This window comes from Trachypithecus francoisi, unplaced genomic scaffold (assembly GCF_009764315.1).
Source record: "Trachypithecus francoisi isolate TF-2019V2 unplaced genomic scaffold, Tfra_2.0 Contig01554, whole genome shotgun sequence".
Classification (NCBI taxonomy): Eukaryota; Metazoa; Chordata; class Mammalia; order Primates; family Cercopithecidae; genus Trachypithecus; species Trachypithecus francoisi.
In genome coordinates, this window is record NW_022681439.1 from 2,844,161 (window position 1) to 2,864,844 (window position 20,684).

General features: G+C 52.8%; 1 protein-coding gene across 1 annotated transcript in view; it reads left to right on the plus strand.

The window, feature by feature from the left end:
* Positions 1-2,242: 2,242 nt before the first annotated feature.
* CUNH8orf74 (chromosome unknown C8orf74 homolog) overlaps positions 2,243-20,684 on the plus strand; it is a 30,981-nt gene continuing 12,539 nt past the window's right edge. The window contains exons 1-2 of the mRNA XM_033176912.1: positions 2,243-2,328; positions 6,052-6,244. Coding sequence (XP_033032803.1) covers positions 2,281-2,328; positions 6,052-6,244 — 241 coding nt within the window. The 5' untranslated portion in view covers positions 2,243-2,280. The remainder of the gene's footprint in view (positions 2,329-6,051; positions 6,245-20,684) is intronic.

Below are 20,684 nucleotides of genomic sequence, written 5' to 3' on the forward strand. Positions count from 1 at the left end.
GTGCTCTTGTCAATACCAGTCCATAATTAGATTTATTTTTTTAGTTACCTCTGGCAACAGTGTGGAGAATGGATGGTGTAGGTGTGGGGGTGGGGGCTGGCAAGAAATGGCAATGAACTCTACTTGGGGTGGCAATGGGATACAGAGAAGAGAATGGGCTCAATAAATATTTAGGAGGCAGAGTTCCCAGAGCTTCAAGATAGCTAGAAAGGAGTGAGGGCGAGGAGTCAAGAATGAGGTCTAGTCCGCCGGGTGTGGTGGCTCACACCTGTAATCCAAGAGCTTCTGGAGGCCAAGGCAGGGAGATGACTTGAGGCCAGGAGTTTGGGACCAGTCTTGGCAACATGGTGAGACCCGACTCTACAAAAAAAATTAAGAATAATTATCCAGGCAGGCAGTGCGCACCTGTAGTCCCAGACACTCGGGAGGCTGAGGCAGGAGGATCACTTGAGGCCAGGAGTTGGAGGCTGCAGTGAGCCGTAATCATGCCACTGCATGGCTTAAGCAGTGAAGGACACCTGATGAGCCAGGGTTGAAGAGGGATCTGGAGGGTTTTCCAGAAGAACTAAGTTTCGTAGAGGCTGTTTTGTGGTGTCAGTTAAGAGTCAGCCAGGTGAGAGGGTTTAGAAGTGCATTTAGGGAGGACCCTGAGAGTGGATGAAGACCAGGCAAGCAGAACCAGGGATCAGGGAGGCGCTCCTTACAACCCTGTGCCAGAACCTGGCCCCCGCCCGCCTTAGGCAGAACTGAGATTTCTCAGTCCTGTGAGACAGCACATTTGCTTTTGGCCTAAGGTCATGCTGAGTCTCTGATAATTGCAGGAAAAAGGCACTGTACTAATACTGACTCTGAGAAAATGGAGCAGGATGGGACGGGATGAGAAGGGGTTCTAGGCTTGGGGTATGGAGCCCTATCCCAGCTGCATCCTATGGAGGTCCTGGGGCCACAGACTTGGGAAGGACTCGAGTGAGGGGCTCCACCTGAGGGCCGAGGCATGGTGTCAGCCTGGGGTACACACCCAGCACTGCATTCAGGACAGCCCCTGCCAGAGAAGCCTGGACGTGGAGACCCCTGTCTGACCCTGGATTGGGACTCCTGCCAGCGACACACCCCAAATGTTCAGAAGCCCCCGAGAACCCCTGGACACCGCACAGGCGGCGCAGGCCCGCAGGCATCCGTTCTCTGGGGAGAGGTGTGGTGTGTCACACGCCCCAAGGCGAGAAGGGGTGAGTACCTCCACTGTGTAAAGGGGTGAGTCATTTTCTGTGGATGAACATTGCAATCACGTGGTTGCATAAAGTCATTCAAGACTAGGTGGTCAGGAAGGGCAGTGAGGGCCTTGAAATATCTCCACCATGGCGGGAGGAAGGTGGGCTGGGCCTCGACGGAGTCACATGGCTGAAGGAGGATGACGGTTCAGGGTGTCTGGAGCCTCTTCCAAGACAACCCACTGGGGAAATGGGGTGACCTGGGGAGCCAGGGGTCCTGGGCAGCTGCCCGCCAACCCTAATCAGTAGGCCCAGGTTTTCCTCATTGGGACTCTGGGCAGTGAGGCAGAGGAAGGAAGGACTTGCTTCTCAGGCGACCGGCAGGTGCCAGGGACTTCCAGGACAGAGAAAAGCAAGGCTGGCCCAGAGAAGGAGTGGACCCCTCCCAAACGTCGCCTTCAGGGGCTTGGGCACTACACTTGGAGACACCCCTGAAGAGCTGTTTGCTGCACCCCAAAGCAAAGTTATGACGCCAGAAACAGGGCCATGGATGCTACTGGCCAGTGGAGGAGGTCGGGGGGGCCAGACCCTAATAGGAGGAGTCAGGGAAGACATGGAGGCAGCAAGCAAGGGCAGTCTTTTCCGTGAAGACAAACATGGGCCTGTGGGCGGGCAGGAGGCATGAGGCTACAGTCAGAAGAACATGAGGATGATGGGCAGCATGTGTGCATGTGTGTATGTGTGTGTGCATTCATATGTGTGTGTGTGCGTGCGTGTACACGTGTACCTGTGTGTGTACATGTGTCTATGGGTGTGCAAGTGTGTGTGTGTTTACAGGAAGCCTCAGGATGCTCACTTCCTGAAGGAGAACAGGTTATGAGGGAGAGGCAAGGGGTTCCAGTCCCTGAGCAGGTACAGGTGACGAGGCCCAGAGCATTGCAGGAGGGGCCGGGAGGAAAGAAGCCTGGGAGAAGCCATTCATGACTTAACAAAGCTGGCACTGGCCACCCCCAGGGTTCCGGAAACTCTGTGTCAGTCTGGCTCGGTCTCCTGGCAACTAGATGCAGGGGCCATGGCACTCTTAACACCCCAGGGAGTGAAAGAAGTCTACCAATTTCAGGTAAAGGAAGAGAAAATGTGGCTTTTAAATAGAAACTGGCTCACCCTGGGCATATAAGGAGGTGGGCACTAGAAGTGCCTCTTCAGGAGACCCTGGGGCAGCCACCCCGGCTGGGCACAGCACCTCTGAGGTGCTGTGACGAGATGTGCGGGCCCAAACTCCAGGCCAGGGCTGACCAGCCCCTGGATCTTGTGGGCTGTTTTTCAAGCCCACATGCAGGCCCAGAAGGGGCAGGTCCTGCCTGAAGGGAAGTGAGGGACTGTGCCTGCCTCCCCTGGGACTCTCAGGGTCCTGTGAGTCCCTGTGTGCAGGGAGTGTGTTGGGGGAGGCTCTGTTGCTTTCTAGGGGGTGCTGTCTGGAGTAGGCAGAAGAGTGGTGGCAGTGGAAGAGGAGTCTCTGCGGCCGAGGACATGACTCTGGGCCTCCCTCTGTCACTAAGGCCACCATGGGTCCTCCAGGTCCCTTGGGGTCCTCCCAGCCAGAGGACTCCTTTCCCCAGGAAAGCAACATGCTTGCGTGTGGTGGGTGGGTCTCTGCATCACCCCAAACATTTTTTTGCCACTTCCTTTAAGTGCCACTTGCTTCTCCTACATCTGCTGGTGGCCTATAAGAACTTTCTAGAAGGGCCAGATGAACTCTCAAGTAAAACAGGTTTTTACTTCTAGGCAGGGAAAAAAGTTTACCTTTTCCTCTTGGCCTGCCAGTGTATCTGAATTTTCACCAAGCAAGTCTCATTCCTTCTGCTCATTACATCACCAAGACCCCTCTAGGTCAGTCACTAACACTGTAGTATGAATTTCATTGTCAGATCAACGCCTCTAGTGCAGTTAGTCGAGAGTAGGCTGAGGAAGGTCAAATTTTATTTTAGGAAAGGGGGGAAGGGATCATATTTCAGAACCTGAGGCCTGCTGGAGGTACACAAACCCTGGGCTACAGTGGCCAGCATGAGAACTCTTAGAGGAAGGGAAGTCTAGAAGAAGAGCAAGTCCCGGGAGGAAGAGGGAGTGCTGCCCAGAAATCAAAGCACAGCTCTTCCCAGGGGTGCCCACTTTTCTAGTTCCTCTTCAGGGCTCTGGAGCACCATTGTGGGGACCCCAATAGTGTCTTACCCAGTAGAGAGGGCCTCTTGACTCCTCAACCCCATATCATACCCTGCAACCCCCATATCATACCCTGCAACCTCGATATCATACCCTGCAATCTCAATATCATACCCTGCAACCTCGATATCATACCCTGCAATCTCGATATCATACCCTGCAACCTCGATATCATACCCTCCAACCTCTATGTCATAACCCACAACCCCCATATCATACCCTGCAACTCCCATATCATACCCCACAATCCCCATATCATACCCCACAATCCCCATATCACAACCCGTAACCCCCATATCATACCCCACAACTCCCATGTCGTACCCCACAACCCCCATATCTTGCCCCACAGCCCCCATATCACACCCTGCAGCCCCCATATCACACCTGCAGCCCCCATATCACACCCTGCAGCCCCATATCACACCCTGCAGTCCCCATATCACACCCTGCAGCCCCCATATCACACCCTGCAGTCCCCATATCACACCCTGCAGCCCCCATATCACACCCTGCAGCCCCCATATCACACCCTGCAGTCCCCATATCACACCCTGCAGTCCCCATATCACACCCTGCAGCCCCCATATCACACCCTGCAGCCCCCGTATCACACCCTGCAGTCCCCGTATCACACCCTGCAGCCCCCGTATCATACCCTGCAGCCCCCATATCACACCCTGCAGCCCCCATATCACACCCTGCAGCCCCCATATCACACCCTGCAGCCCCCATATCACACCCTGCAGTCCCCATATCACCCTGCAACCCCCATATCATACCCTGCAGCCCCCATATCACACCCTGCAGTCCCCATATCACGCCCTGCAGTCCCCATATCACGCCCTGCAGCCCCATATCACGCCCTGCAAACCCCATATCACACCCTGCTGTCCCCATATCACACCCTGCAGCCCCATATCACACCCTGCAGTCCCCTATCACACCCCTGCAGGCCCCCGTATCACACCCTGCAGCCCCCGTATCACACCCTGCAGCCCCCGTATCACACCCTGCAGCCCCATATCACACCCTGCAGCCCCCATATCACACCCTGCAGCCCCCCCCGTATCACACCCTGCATCCCCGTATCACACCCTGCAGCCCCCGTATCATACCCTGCAGCCCCATATCACCCCTGCAGCCCCCATATCACACCCTGCAGCCCCCTATCACACCCTGCAGCCCCATATCACACCCTGCAGTCCCCATATCACACCCTGCAACCCCCATATCATACCCCACAATCCCCATATCACACCTGCAGCCCCATATCACACCCTGCAGTCCCCATATCACCCCTGCAGTCCCCTATCACGCCCTGCAGCCCCATATCACGCCCTGCAAACCCCATATCACACCCTGCAGCCCCATATCACACCTGCAGTCCCCATATCACACCCTGCAGTCCCCATATCACACCCTGCAGCCCCATATCACACCCTGCAGTCCCCATATCACACCCTGCAGCCCCCACATCACGCCCTGCAGTCCCCACATCACACCCTGCTGTCCCCATATCACACCCTGCAGTCCCCATATCACACCCTGCAGTCCCCATATCACACCCTGCTGTCCCCATATCATGCCCTGCAAACCCCATTTCTTGCCCTGCAGCCCCCATATCACACCCTGCAGCCCCCATATCATGCCCTGCAAACCCCATGTCATACCCTGCAATTCCCATGTCATGCTCTGCAAACCCCATTTCTTGCCCTGCAGCCCCCATATCACACCCTGCAGCCCCCATATCACACCCTGCAGTCCCCATATCACACCCTGCAGTCCCCATATCATACCCTGCAAACCCCATATCATGCCCTGCAGTCCCCATATCACCCTGCTGTCCCCATATCATGCCCTGCAGTCCCCATATCACACCCTGCAGTCCCCATATCACACCCTGCTGTCCCCATATCATGCCCTGCAAACCCCATTTCTTGCCCTGCAGCCCCCCATCACCACCCTGCAGCCCCCATATCATGCCCTGCAAACCCCATGTCATACCCTGCAATTCCCATGTCATGCTCTGCAAACCCCATTTCTTGCCCTGCAGCCCCCATATCACACCCTGCAGCCCCCATATCACACCCTGCAGTCCCCATATCACACCCTGCAGTCCCCATATCATACCCTGCAAACCCCATATCATGCCCTGCAGTCCCCATATCACACCCTGCTGTCCCCATATCATGCCCTGCAAACCCCATTTCTTGCCCTGCAGCCCCCATATCACATCCTGCAGCCCCCATATCACACCCTGCAGCCCCCATATCATGCCCTGCAGTCCCCATATCACACCTTGCAGTCCCCATATCATGCCCTGCAAACCCCATTTCTTGCCCTGCAGCCCCCATATCACACCCTGCAGCCCCCATATCACACCCTGCAGCCCCCATATCATACCCTGCAAACCCCATATCATGCCCTGCAGTCCCCATATCACACCCTGCTGCCCCCATATCATGCCCTGCAAACCCCATATCATGCCCTGCAGTCCCCATATCACACCCTGCAGCCCCCATATCACACCCTGCAGCCCCCATATCACACCCTGCAGCCCCCATATCATGCCCTGCAAACCCCATGTCATACCCTGCAATTCCCATGTCATGCTCTGCAGAGACCACAAGGTCGGGAGCGCCTGCGGAGGCTTCTTAACTGGGAGGAGTTTGATGAACAGAGAGACTCCCGGAGGAGCATCCTGCTGGACACCCTCTACGACAGCATCATCTTTGCAGTGGGCAAAGGCTTCCCATGGGTGGAGGTGGCCCAGGTGGTCAAGTTCACGGAAGAGCTGCTTAGGGAAACCAAAGGTAAGGGGCGTCCAGGGCAGGAGTTAGCAGAGGCTGGTGGGATGGGTGGGTGCACGTAGGACTCCCCTGCCATTCACAGCCCCAGCAGCCTGGGAGGAGCCAGGGCCCCTTCCTGCCTTTCCCTGGCATTGGGCCTCCTCACACGCTTGAAAATTTGATCTCTACCCAGGCTTCCCAAACATCCTCTCTGAGTCTTCATTGGTCTGCCTGACTGTAAATCTGAACCACTCCAAGCTGTTGGCACAACAGCCAGGGTGTTCGCTTTTGTTTTGGTTTGGTTTGGTTTCGCTTAACGTAAATCAAATGTGTCACCTTCCCCGACTTAAAACCCTTCACGGACCCTGAAGGGCTGCATGTTGTTCCTGGTAGGAGATCTGGCTTTGCTGCAAGTCCCAGGGGAGTCCTGGAGCTTGCTCATGCAAAGATGGAGGATGCAGTCAGTCAGGTGCACGGAGGCAGCATTGCTCCCACCCTGGCCCTGTGCTGGGCTTGCATGAGAAAAGGACCTGGTGGCATAGGGAGCTGTGGTCACTCCACCCACCTCTTGGGCAATGAAGTGCAGATTCATTCATTAGGCAAATACATGAGGCAGGCTCTCTGTGGCTGCCTCACAGTGGTGCTTCATTTCACTGAGAACCATCCATGGGTGCTGAAAGTAGTGGGCGAGGCCGGGCGCGGTGGCTCAAGCCTGTCATCCCAGCACTTTGGGAGGCCGAGACGGGTGGATCACGAGGTCAGGAGATCGAGACCATCCTGGCTAACACGGTGAAACCCCGTCTCTACTAAAAATACAAAAACTAGCCGGGCGAGGTGGCAGGCGCCTGTAGTCCCAGCTACTCGGGAGGCTGAGGCAGGAGAATGGCGTAAACCCGGGAGGCGGAGCTTGCAGTGAGCTGAGATGCGGCCACTGCACTCCAGTCCGGGCAAGGGAGCGAGACTCCGCCTCAAAAAAAAAAAAAAAAAAAGTAGTGGGCGGATGCTTGATGAGAAATGGGATACTTCCATGCTTTCTAAGAACGTCTCCCACAACATCCTTCCTAGTGACAAAGAGAAAGGAATACTCTTACAGGGAAGAAGCTGACAGCTGCCTCCTTAGTCAAGTGATCCAAGTGGACATTGTCAGTAAGAGGCCACACAGAGAGTCCCATGTGCCTGGTCAGATGCAGCGAGAAACCAGCATCCTCCCATTATGGTTCCAACAAAGACTCACAGCCCAGATCTAATCAAGAGAAAACAGCAAGTTAGGAGCGTTGCTCAAAGTAGCTCTCCTGCCAGATCCAAACACTCAAAGGCCATAAGAGCCAAGGAAAGACTGATAAACCTTTCCAAACTGAAAGAGGCGAAGGGATGTGTTCAAACGTGACCTGTGGCCTGTCTGGGTCTTTTGGCTATGAATGAGGTTATTGGGAGAACTGTGGAAACCAGAGGTTGGCCTGGGGACCCAGCGGTAGTGACACATTCAGGGTAAGGGTCTGGATCGGATGGTCGTGCTGATGAACGTTCTTGCTTTAGAAGATATACGTGAAAGGATGCTTCGGTGGGATGTGCTGGGTGGGGCACTTCTTTTAAGTGGACTGGGAAGAGTTTCTTTCTACTATTGTTGCAACTTTTCTTGTAATTTATTTTGCTTTGAAATTATTTTCCAAAAAAAGTATAATAAGATTTTTTAAAAGTGAGGCACATTAGAGGTCTTCCCTGGCTTTCTGGTCACAATCTCAGTAGCTGCCAATCACACAGGCTGCACGATGCTATGTCTCTCATGCACAAGACGCCATCCTCAAGGCACCCATAACTCATCACTCAGTACTGCTGGCAGCATGTCAATGTCCTTCTCTAATCTCACCACTTCTGACCATCCCCAGGACCAGTACCATTTCCACCCCCCTCTCTTGATTGGTCCACTACTTTCAAATCTTGCATTCTGCAATCGATTTACCAAACTGCGAGTGCTTTTTCAGACACACAGAATGTCCCACGGCACCTCTGTTTGAAGGCATCCAGTGCTCCCAGCCTTAGGCACACCTGGGCCAGCCTTTCTTTAATTTCTTCGGCTGCCAGGTTCTCTTCCAATTCTCTCCTGCCAGCCTGCAGTCCCACCCAGTGGTCCCAGCCTAAAGGCTAGAGCAAGACATGGCATCCCTCACAGGCTGGACTCAGAGATCCTCAGGACATCTCATCTCCCTCCTGCCATCCCTAGCCCCACAGACAGGAGCCTTCAGGGTATCTCTCAGGGTCCCGCCTCCCCACTGCTCACAGCCACAAGTGGGTACTGGAGTGCAATCCTGGTGTCTGAGCTCTGGAGGGGTTCGTGGCCAGAACAGACACTGACAACCAGGAAGAGGGATGTCAGCCGCAAGCAAGCAGGTGGGAAGCAAACTCTTTCAAGTCCCCACCAGAGCCTTCACAGGCCAAGCCCTTGGAAAACAGTCGATGATGAGGCAAACCCACCTTCAACCCAAGATGAGGGCGCCCTGGAGCTTTCGGCACTTCCGGTTGGAGCATGGCTTACCAACACAGCACAGCTATGTCTCACGGACTCTCCAACTGAGTGCACAGAAAACTCCTCTCCCTGACTCCAGGGAGCCCCTGGATGCCAACTAAGCTCTTCCAGCTTCTGCTGGCACCCACTAAGGGACAGGGAGCCCCTCCTCCTTCTGCACTTCATTCCTTCCATGACCACACTCATCATTAGGAAGTTCTTCCTTGCATCTAGCCTACAGCTGCCTTCTGCCCCTCTCCAAATCTGTCTTCCAGATTCTCAGCAGCCTGTGGGTCCTGAGCATATTTATTGGGCTTCATGTAATGCGACTAGTACATCTTTCCATTTGGACTAGACATCCTAGTACCTTTTATTATTCTTTTTAAAAATTCAAATATCTACTGCATTGCTAGCTAAATTTCTGCTACATACATTTATTTAGAGCTTCCATAAATCATATATATGCCATTTTATTTATTTAACATATATTCATTATTTACCATAGTTTAGTCTTCAGATGCTGTATATAATGAGTCAAATATGCCTGTGTTTACTACCACCCATACCACATCATCTCTTTTTCTATTTTAATGTGACATCCTTCCCATAGACCCTGCCCCCCACCACCTCCTAACTAACCTCTGCCCCCTCTCTCGCTGCCCTCATTCAGGTAGCCTTGTGTTTGTCAGTATTAGTCTTAACATATGGCATCTGGATTCAAACACAGCAATCAGATGGCCAGGGATGTGCCATCTCCCCTGTGCTGGTCATGATGCTCCTGTTTAAATAGCCGATGAGGGCATTGGTACACAGATTGGCACCAGGCTGGCAGTCCACTAAAGCCCCTAACCATTTCCCCCTCCTGCCCTTGTGCAATGGCGATTTCGAATGCACTTGCAGACCCTCACAGTCACCCCCACGGATGCCACCTCGTTCAGACTGGTCTTCCTTTCCTTCCTCCTGAAATATTCTCAGCCTTAATCCTGGCCCATCCAGCTTACACGTTTCTCCTCTCACCTTCGTATCATCTGAAGAAGTGTGAGGCATGGTTGATACAAACACGGACTCGAAACAAGCTCTTAGGTGGGCTTCCCATGCCTGAAGTTAAACTGGCTGAAAATAGACATCAGGAGGCTGGGGGTTCAGAGGGAAAATTCAGCTCCTTACTGGGTGCATGATCTAGGGCAAGTCTCATCCCTCTGAGCCTCTGTGAACACATCTAGAAAAACGGGGACGCAGGATCACTCTCCTCCTGGGATTATTAGAAGGATCAAATGAGACTGTGCCTTAAAGCCCACAACACGGTGCTCGGTGCCTGGGAAGTGCCCAGTGCGTGGCACCTCTATTTTTAGGAGACACAGGGACCTGGGAACTCGAGGGAGCAGGATGTGATCCAGAAACCTGGCAGAGTCAGGGGTCACCTGCTTCAGATCAGCCCTAGCAAGAACGAGGCCCGGTAGACACATGCCAGGGCCCCTTCTCCTCAGCCCCTGCACTGCCCAGTGACCCTGCACTGCAGGAGATGGGGCAGGGTCAGAGGCAGGGCCAGGAAGTAATTTAAAATAAAAAAGCAAACTGCAGATTTATTTCAGAAGTCAGGAGTGAGCTAGGAGGCAAATGAGACTGTCCCAGTTCCGCCCAGGGGGTGATGGACCCACCAGGAGAGCTGGCTCCCGAGAGCCGTGCCAGGCTGGCTGCAGTGTGGAGAGAGTAGGCAGCGGAGTGCAGCTGGAGCACCCCAGGGTGCAGAGCCCCACGAGAGCCAGGCCTCCTGCACCTCGGCTCACCACGGTGCTGGTCAGGATGGTGCCTGCTGTCCCTGAGCCAGGAGGCTGGTCCAGGTGGTGCCCTTGTCAGCACTTGTGTTCTTACTGCCTTGCACAGGGACACTCATGAGAACATGAACAACCCCACAGTCCCCCAGATGCAGAGGGTAGAATTCCAGCAGCACCTCCTTCCCCGGGTCCTCCTCATTGACAAACGCTGCCGTCACCTCCAGGCCCAGGCTGAGCCCTACATGTTTCTGGGGCCCCAGTTTTGCCATTTCCTAGCTGTGGGACCTTGGCCACTCCCTCTGTGCTTCAGGTCACTCATCTGTAAATCTGGGACAAGAACAGCATCCGCTTCACAGGCTTGTTGAGTTCATTTATGGCCCTGGAAAGGTAGTCAGCATAGAGGAAGCCCTGAAAGTGTGCACTGGAGTCCGCCTTTATGTTACACCCACTTGCAAGGGTCTCAGGCACCCTCCTGGGCTCCACTGTCCACCTGGAACTTTAGGTCCTCTGCCTGCCCCACCCGGACGGCAGTGGCCTAGGCAGTCCTGCGGCACCGCTCGTGGAAACCGCAGCCTTTCCTCCCCCAGCTTTGCTCAGTTGTTTCTGCTCCAGTTCTGCCCAACCCCAGCCCTAACCTTGATCTTCTCTGGTGACATCCAAGTGGCACTGCGCAGGTTTGGACCATAGGCTCTAAGTCACCAGCACTTATCTATCCTCCATTCCCTCCTGTGCCCTCCAGCCCTGGGTAAACTCCCCTCCTGACTAAGCCTCTCCCCATCCTTGGATTGCACCACCCAGAGCTGATCTTGGCCCCTCCAGCGTTGGGCCTCATGGGCTAAGCTTCTCTCTCCAGGCCATGGCCATGGCCTGGACGCCTCACACTTGCATTTCTGCAGCTGCCTTCCCTCTGGGCCCTGCAGGCGTGCCCAGTCCGGCTCATTTCCTGTGATGACTGTCTCGTCTGTCCTTCTCACGCCCTGCTTCACCAGGCCATCCCCCTTCCCTCTCCACTCAGACCACGGGCCTCCCTGGAGTCCTCAGCTGGAGAGTGAGAAAGGCCTGGCCTGGAGAAGCTGGAGCTGTGGGAGAGGGGTCTGCACCCTGTACATCTTTGTCCCCTCTGACCCCCGAGTGCTGAGCGACGCATATGGCACAGAATAAGAGTTGAAGGAAGAAACGAATGAACAAACCAATAAATGAGTCGATTCCCGATGCCCATGGAGACAGAGCGTTCACGATGCGCAGAGGAGGCGAGGGCTGGCCTCCAGTGATGCTCCTTGCACCAGTGACTTGCTCCAATGCCTTGCCCCAGTGATGCCCCTTCCACACTGCACACACCACTGATGTGAGAGGCAGCAGAGCAAACTCTGCAGTCAAGAGGTCTCAGTTGAAATCCCACCGCTGTCACTTCATTGCACAGCCTTGAGAACATTATTTCCCTCTCTGTGCCTCTGTTTCCACCTCTCTAAAATGGGGGCAGTAAAGGTTCCTACTTACGGGAAGGAGCAAATGAATCGGACATGCGGCACTCGCAGCAGGGTGAACAGCACATTGTAAGTGCTTAATCAATGTTCACTACCATATGCCTGGAGGCGACATGGGATGGTTCCATGTCCATGTCCACCCATGTCCAAGACTCGCCAAGCAGAGAGAAGGTGCCACTCTGCAGCCATGGTTCAGGGCAAGAAGGAGCTGCATGCAGGCCATCAGGGCGCTCACTGTCTATGCCCTTTCTTGCCTTCCCTTCATCCTGCAGATGGGTTCAAGGCATGGGCCAGCAGAAGGGAGGGCCAGACCACCTCTGGCCTGGACTCTAATCAGCTGCCCACACTCATGCTTGGCCCTGGGCACACGAGGGAGCCATCCTTGCTGCCTACCAGACCGAGAGAGCAGGAAACTGCGGTCCTCAGGAGGGGGCTTAGGTGGCCAGGGGCAGAAAGAGCTGGCGTACGTGGCAGGTCAGGTCCCTGGCACATTCCAGCTCTTTCCCACCTTGCATTCCTCCTCTTGGCATTATCCCTATCTCAGAATGTGGGTGCAGGCAGCCAGGGCAGGGGCGGGGGTTCTGTATCTGTTTCGGCTAAAATCCACACTGGGCTTTCAGTCGTCTTGGAAGGTGGCTTCTCCAGGGACGTTTTCGTTGTTAGTCTGGAGCTAAGGGTGGTTGCATTGTGTTTGCATTCTAGATAAGAAAGTTGGCAGTCGCCATGAAGGAGGGTCATGTTTGCACAGCACTGATTCAGAGCTCTGCCAGGACAGCTACCAGTGCAGCATATCTCCCGGCCCAATCAGGCCTTGGCACAGGGAGGGAAGGGGCCCTTTCTTCAAAAGCTTTGGCTTGCCCTGGCCTGGCAAACGTCTCTCCAGGACATTCTGCTCCTCACACCAGGCCAGAAGAAGGAGTCCTTTCCTTGTGCCTTCTTGGCCAGCCTCCAGGAATCTCTGGGCAGACCATATCCAGCCATCTCCCCCGGGCCAAGGGTGAAGCCACCAGCTGTGACACAGAGCGGGAGTCTTCCAGCTTGGGAGTCCTGGTGGGAGAAAACCACAGGACAGGGGCACAGTTTGCCCGCCTTGTCTAACCCTGGGGAGGCTCAGGAGAGGAGAGGGATGTGGGGGCCTTGAGGAGCCACAGAGATTTAGGGTACCCAGGAGGCCTGCACAGGAGGCAGGGAAGGTGGGGACAGCCTCCCCTGCTTCAGGCTTTCTTTGACGGAAAGCTGAGCCTGGAGGTGTCCCACCTGTGGCCACCTGGCACCTGCAGGACCTCCCCAGCCCACCACCGCTCTGACCTCTGTGCCACTCCGCCCTTCATCATCATCACGCGTGGCAGGCACGGCCTCTCTCAGACGCTCCATCAAGACAGCTGAAGCAGGAAGAACCTTTGCATATGGCCAGGCCCCCAAATCCCAGGCCTGGCAAGAGGTGGGCCTTGAGATCGGTCAGTGGAGGCACAGGACATCCGGGTGAGTGCCTGGTGAAAGGCGTCATGGTCCTGGCATCTGCAATTCCACCCATGGTCACTCCTGATTCTAAAGGAATTGCTGCCCAGGTAGCCTAGGACGGGAAAGCAGCCACCTGTCCACAGCAGCCTGGGCTGGCAGGAGGCAGTGACTCTTCCAAGCTCCTGGCACAACAGTTCTTGCTGGGACAACCATGGCCATGCCTAGGTCTGCCCAGCAGCCCTGAAGTACTCCGCCCTCAAGTGGGAGCCTCCAGCCTCTCAAGACCCGCGAAGCAGAGAGAAGGTGTCACCCCCGCGAAGCGGAGAGAAGGTGCCACCCTCTGCAGACTGGGAAAGGCCTCCAGGGACCCTCTTTCCCAACCAGAACCTGACACCCCTCAGGCGAGAGCTGGAGGAGGGTCTTTAAATGAGACTTCATGATTGACGGATGGTGGAAGTCTCCACAGCAGCTCTAGATTGAGATCTTAGAAGGGCATTTCTTGGGACAAACGGGCAACTCTCCTTGCGTAGATGCCTCCCTGCGGTATTAGTTCACCAGGGCTGCCGCACAGAACCACGTACTGTGTGGCTTCAACAGCAAACATTCATTTCCTCATAGTTCTGGAGGCTGGAAGTCCAAGGTCAAGGTCCTGGCAGGGCTGGTTTCTCTTGAAGCCTCTCTCCTTGGCTTGCGGACGGCCGCCTTCTCTTCCATCCTCTCGTGGTCTCTCTCTGTGCACCTGTGCCCCGGCGTCTCTGTGTATGTCCATGTTTTCTCTACTTATGATGACAGCAGTCCTGTTGGCTGAAGGCCGGCCCTAAAGACCTCATTTGACCCTAATCAACTCTATAAAGACCCTCTTTCCAAGTACGTCCTGACATACTGGAGGTTAGGACCTCACCACGTAAACTAGGGTATGAGCAGTCCATCTTGTAACACGGAGCGAGGTCACCACTCCTTGAGTGAGCCAGTGTCAGTAAGTAGGCCAGAAATCAAGACGGGGCCATAGAAACCTTCCCCTGCCTTCCGCAAGAGACCATCCATCCCACAGAGGGAGGCCTTGTGTGTCATGTGCCTGGCCTTTTACACAGCTTCTGTAATTGTCACTGCAGTCTGGCATCACAGGTGCCATTTGAAAGATGAAGACACTGAGGTCTGGAGAGATTAGGTAACTTGCCCAAGGCCACACCTCGAGTGAGCGGTGTCGGGATTTGAACCAGGTCAGTGCCCACCCAGCCGCGCAACTTTTCATTTTGACCACGGGGACCTGTCCACCTGTCCGGGGTGCAGGAAGGCCTGAGAAGCAGGCAGCCCAGGAGAGCCCCCACAGCAAGTGGGCTGGGGCTGCGGAGTGCAGACGGAGCAACACCTGGATGAGCCAGGTCTGACACCTACTGACTTCCTAACTGGGTCACCCAGAGCTGTTCACAGGAGAGGCTGGGATCCTGGCCCCAGCAGGAAGTCTCCAGGATGGTGAGTGGCCCAGGCCCAGCTGGCAGGGTGAGTTGTACCCTTTGGCTAAGGTGTCCTGGCCTGGATGTGCCACCTGTGTGTGGGCAGATGGTAAACGTTCTCTCAGGACCCCTTCCCACGTCTGAATTCCCAGGTTCTTCCCCCATCAGCTGGACATACTGCTCAAGCTTAGAGCCCCCAGCATTAGAGGGGACAAGGTATGAGAATGGAGTAGCCGCATCTCGGGCTGGGAATGGCACTGTGTCCCTGAGATGGTGGGACTGCCCAGTTGCTTTCATCTCCGGGGGACGATGACCATGAGGACGACGAGGACCGCAAGTCAGGGCTTCCCTCACCAAGCTCGAGTCAGCTGAAGGGCTTGGCCAAGATGCACTGGCAGTGCCCCAGTTGTGGCTACAGGGACTGCCAGCTCCATGGAAATCCCCACAGCATCTGAGAGTTGAGAGGGGCCCCAGAAGTCTCCGGATCCAACCCCCATCTGACACATATCCGGGAATCCCGTCTCTCCGGTGTCTGACCATCCGAGGCCCCCAGCTGTCAGACTGATGCGGAACACCTCCTCACTTCTGGAGAGAACTACTCTTCCAGTGAGCACCCTGTGCTTCTGGAAAGTTCTTCCTGCTGTTGCACTGAAAGCTGCCTCTTTGAGCCTTCCGCTGGCTGGCCCCTGTTCTGCCCCATTCTCCAGCAAGCCCAGAGTGAACCCAAATCCCTGCGCGCTAAGGAGCCGGCCTTCCTGTGAGGCTAGGCGGGAGGTAACTGCAGCAGGACAGGAGCCCCATGCTTCCAGGAGGACCAGGGAAGGGATTGATGATCATAATCTCAGCCACAGACATGGCACACTGAGCTCTCTGCCCATATCATCTCATTTGATCCCCATTGCAGTCTTGGGTGCATTGGTACTGTTGTCCCCATTTCACTAACACAACTGAAGTTCAGAGAGGTTAGGTAACTTGTCAATCATCACACAGTAAAGCGCAGAACCAATAATAACCTTGGGTCTTCCTGGCCGCAGAGCCTGTCCCTGCTGCCAAAGCTCTTTCACATGAATCATTCTAGCTTCCTGATTCTTGAGAAATGGGGGCAAGGACTGATGAGGTGCCGAGCGTGCTAAGCGGACCAGGTAGGGGGACCATTGTGGACAAAGAGAAGGGCGTGGACAAGAGCCCATGACAGTCTTTAAAGCATGTGGTCCTGGCCGGGCGCTGTGGCTCACGCCTGTAATCCCAGCACTTTGGGAGGCTGAGGAGGGGGGATCACAGGGTCAGGAGATCAAGACCATTCTGGCTAACATGGTGAAATCCCATCTGTACTAAAAATACAAAAAAAAAATTAGCTGGGCATGGTGGCGGGTGCCTATAGTCCCTGCTACTCTGGAGGCTGAGGCAAGAGAATGGTGTGAACCCAGGAGGCGGAGCTTGCAGTGAGCCGAGATGTCACCATTGCACTCCAGCCTGGGCAACAGAGCAAGACTCCGTCTCAAAAACAAAACAAAACAAAACAAAATATGGTCCTGTGCTTGCCCTCTGAACCCTAGGCAAGTGACCAAAAAGAATGTCTTTAAAAGGACAACAAAATATTTCTAATCCTAGTGTTTGAGTAGATTTTTCCTGAATATGGTTCTTGGTTTATAGTAGTCCACTCTAATCCACCATCAGGAATCTACTTCAACACCCCCCAGGTGGTGCCTGAAACCGGGGATAGTACCACACCCTATATCCACTACTCACAAATTCATTTTTCTCCCTTCACAGTTTCACAGATAGAAGATTTGTTCTTACATAGTTCTTAGAAGCCTCAGCATATGATTTTCTTTCTTTCCTTACGAAATCAAGAACTTTCACCTTTTCACTGAAAGGAAGCACTTGGTAGCTTATGTTTGGCATATCCAAATTGCCAGCATCACTACTGGTGCGCTTTGGGGCCGTCATTAAGTCAAATAAGGGTGACTTGAGCATGAGCGCTCTAATAACTTGACAGTCCTTCTGATAACGGAGATGGCTCCTAAGTGACCAACGGGAGGGTGGCGTTGAGAGCAGGGGTCCCCGGAAGGAAGGAGTGATCCACGCTCCATGTGGGATGGAGCAGGATGATGCAGATTCCATCATGCCACTCAAAACGGTGCAACATCTAAAACTTATAAACTATTTATTTCCGGAAATTTCTACTTAATGTTTTTGGACTACGGTTGGCCACAGGTTACTAAAACCAAGGAAACTGGAGCTGCAGTTAAGGGGGGACTACTGTATCTTAACAAATTGAAAAGACATAGTGGATGAAACCAATATGGCGGGTCCTCAAAAAGGCAACCATGGAATTGGCATAGGGTTCAACAATCGTTCCTGTGGGGACACACCCACAAGAACTGAAAGTGGAGACTCGGGCAGGTGTTTGTACACCTGTGCTCATAGAAGCATCGCTTACAATAGCCAAAAGTGAAAGTCACCCAGGTGAGCATGGATGGATGAATGGATAAGCAGAATGTGGTCTATCCATACAATGGAATATCACTGAACCTTACAAAGGAAGGCAATTCTGCCCCACGCTACAACATGGAGGAACCTTGAAGATATTATGTTATGTGAAATAATCTAGATGCAAAAAATAAATATCCTATGAGTCTGTCTATGAGGAACCCAGAGTAGTCAAATTCATAGAGACAGGAAGTAGAATGGGGATTGCCAAGGGCCGGGAGGAGGGGGAGTGTGGAGTTAATATTTAATGGATATGGAGTTCTAGCTTGGGATGATGAGAAAGTTCTGGAGATGGATGGCAGTGATGGCTGCAAAATAATGTGAATGTTCTTAACGCCATAGAACTATGCACTTAAAAATAGTTAAAATGGGTTGGGTGCGGTGGCTCACGCCTGTAATCCCAGCATTTTGGGAGGCCAAGGCAGGTGGATCATGAGGTCAGGAGATTGAGACCATCCTGTCTAACACGGTGAAATCCCGTCTCTACTAAAAATACAAAAAATTAGCCGGGCATGGTGACACATGCCTATAGTCCCAGCTACTCAGGAGGCTGAGGCAGGATAATTGCTTGAACCCGGGAGATGGAGGTTGCAGTAAGCCGAGTTTGTACCACTGCACCCTAGCCTGGGTGACAGAGTGAGACTCCGTCTAAAAAAAAAAAAAAAAAGAAAAAAAGAAAGAAAGAAAAAAGAAAACAGTTAAAATGGTCAATTTTAGGTTATGTATATTCACAACAATTGAAAAATTAAATTAAATCCAGAATGCTAGTGGACATACTGTAGTGCTGTGTATTTCATATATCTTCATTCACTCCTAAAAAATGGCTGTGGTGGCCGGGCGCGGTGGCTCAAGCTGTATCCCAGCACTTTGGAGGCCGAGACGGGGATCACGAGGTCAGGAGATCGAGACCATCCTGGCTAAACGGTGAAACCCCGTCTCTAAAAATATACAAAAAATAGCCGGGCGAGATGGCGGGCGCCTGTAGTCCCAGCTACTCGGGAGGCTGAGGCGAGAGAATGGCGTAAACGGGAGGCGGAGCTTGCAGTGAGCTGAGATCCAGCCACTGCACTCCAGCCTGGCGACAGAGCGAGACTCCGTCTCAAAAAAAAAAAAAAAAAATGGCTGTGGTGTACTCTTCTTAGAGTTGGAGGATCTGAATTGAGAACTGATTTCACTACTGAATAGCGGTAGATAAGCCACATGCATGCTCTAAACCTCAGTTTCTTCATCTGTTAAATGGTGTCAAATACCTATTTCAAAGGTTGGTTGTGATAATTAAATGAGTTAATGGATAATATAAATGCTTTATAACTGTAAAATAACACACTAATGTAGTGGTAGTATTATTTCCTGAGAGCTTAGCACTGGGCAGCAATCACAGGTCCAGAGCTTTCTGGGAAGATTTTCCATTATCTGTCCTGTCGTTCTCATAAGCACCCACATGCTTTTCAGTGCAAGAATCTAGACTTGGGTCTATGGCCATACCAGCTTGAACGTGCCTATCTTGTCTGGTCTTGGAAGCTAAGCAGAGTCGGAGATGGTTAGTACTTGGATGGGAGACCACCCTCGAACACCTGGTGGTATTTAAAAATTAATTAATTCAATAATAGTAACAGAAAGAGAATCTTGATTTGGATTTGGGAAGTCTGGCCCATCTAGCAGTTTCTTGCCATGGAGGCATCCACAATAGTGGGGAGAAAGAGGATACAGCGCAAGGGCCTGTTGAGTTATGCAGTAAGTAGTGGCCTCTTCCCCTACCCTCTGCAACCCGTAACTGGGGACCCAGCCCACTCCCAGTTGTCCTGTCCCCTCCACTGTTTGAGTGACCAGGAAAGAAAGAGCCTCCACTGCTCTTCAGGTGGGGCCCTGTGCCGGCCCATGGCACCACAGGTGAATAGAATCACCAGGCAACTGCCAAGAAAGGATTGGATTGAAGAAATCCAGTCTCCAGGGTTATTGTCCTAGAGCCATGCTTCATTCTCTGCCAAAGCAGGTTGAGTCCAGGAGCCCACACAGCCCCCCAGGGAGTAGGAATGCCAGCAGAGGCCTGATGATGGCAATGATGGTGACAATGGCATTACTTATTGAGTGTTTACTGTGTACCAGGCACTGTGGAAAGCACCATATATGCATGCTGTCCTCTAATCTTATGAGGTAGATATTTTTACTGTCTCTGTTTTACAAGTGAGAACACTGCTGCCCATGTCTCTTAGACTGTGCAATCAATATATGCAATGGTTTTTATTAAAAGTCTTTTATAATAGAAATAGATTGCATTATGGCCAGGCACAGTGGCTCATGCCTGTAATCACAGCACTTTGGGAGGCCAAGGCGGGTGTATCTCAGGGTGAACTACCTGATATCAGGAGTTCAAGACCAGCCTGACCAACATGGTGAAACCCCCATCTCTACTAAAAACACAGCTACTTGGGAGGCTGAGACAGGAGAATTGCTTGAATCCGGGAGGCGGAGGTTGCAATGAGCTGAGCGAGATCGCACCTCTGCAATCCAGCCTGGGTGACACAGTGAGACTCCATCTCAGAAAAGAAAAAAAAAAAAAGAAATAGATTGCATTAGAAAAACTGCTTCCAGTGTGAAAAGATTCTGCTTTTAAATGCTATTTTAAAAAATCTGTTTACTTTTCTGTGATTTTATCATCATTGCACAAATTAGGAATAACTTATTTTTCAGGGTCACCATCTTCTTAAAGTAAATCTTTCATTTAATTATAGCATACACAGAAAAATGCATAAATTATAAATGTTCATCTTGATATTTCTCAGAAAGTGTGCCCATTTAACAGCATCCAGAACTAGAAAGTAGAATTAAAACATTATCAGCAACTGGGCCAGGCACAGTGGCTCACACCTGTAATCCCAGCACTTTGGGAGGCTGAGGTGGGTGGATCACTTGAGGTCAGGAATTCAAGAACAGCCTGGCCAATATGGCGAGGGCTGTCTCTACTAAAAATACAAAAATTAGCTGGGCGTGGTAGTGGGCACCTGTAATTCCACCTACTTGGGAGGCAGAGGCAGGAGAATCACTTGAACCTGGGAGGCGGAGGCTGCAGTGAGCCAACATCATGCTACTGCACTCCAGCCTGGGCGACAGAGCAAGACTGCATCTCAAAAAAACAAAAAACAAAAAACAAAAAAACATTATCAGCAACCAAAAGCCTCTTTCTGACCCTCTCCAGAAACTACCACTGACTTCTAACACCATAGTTGTGCCAGTTTTTGAACTTTAATAAATGGAATAAAAAAGACAAAGGAAAAGAACGCTGATGCCCAGAGA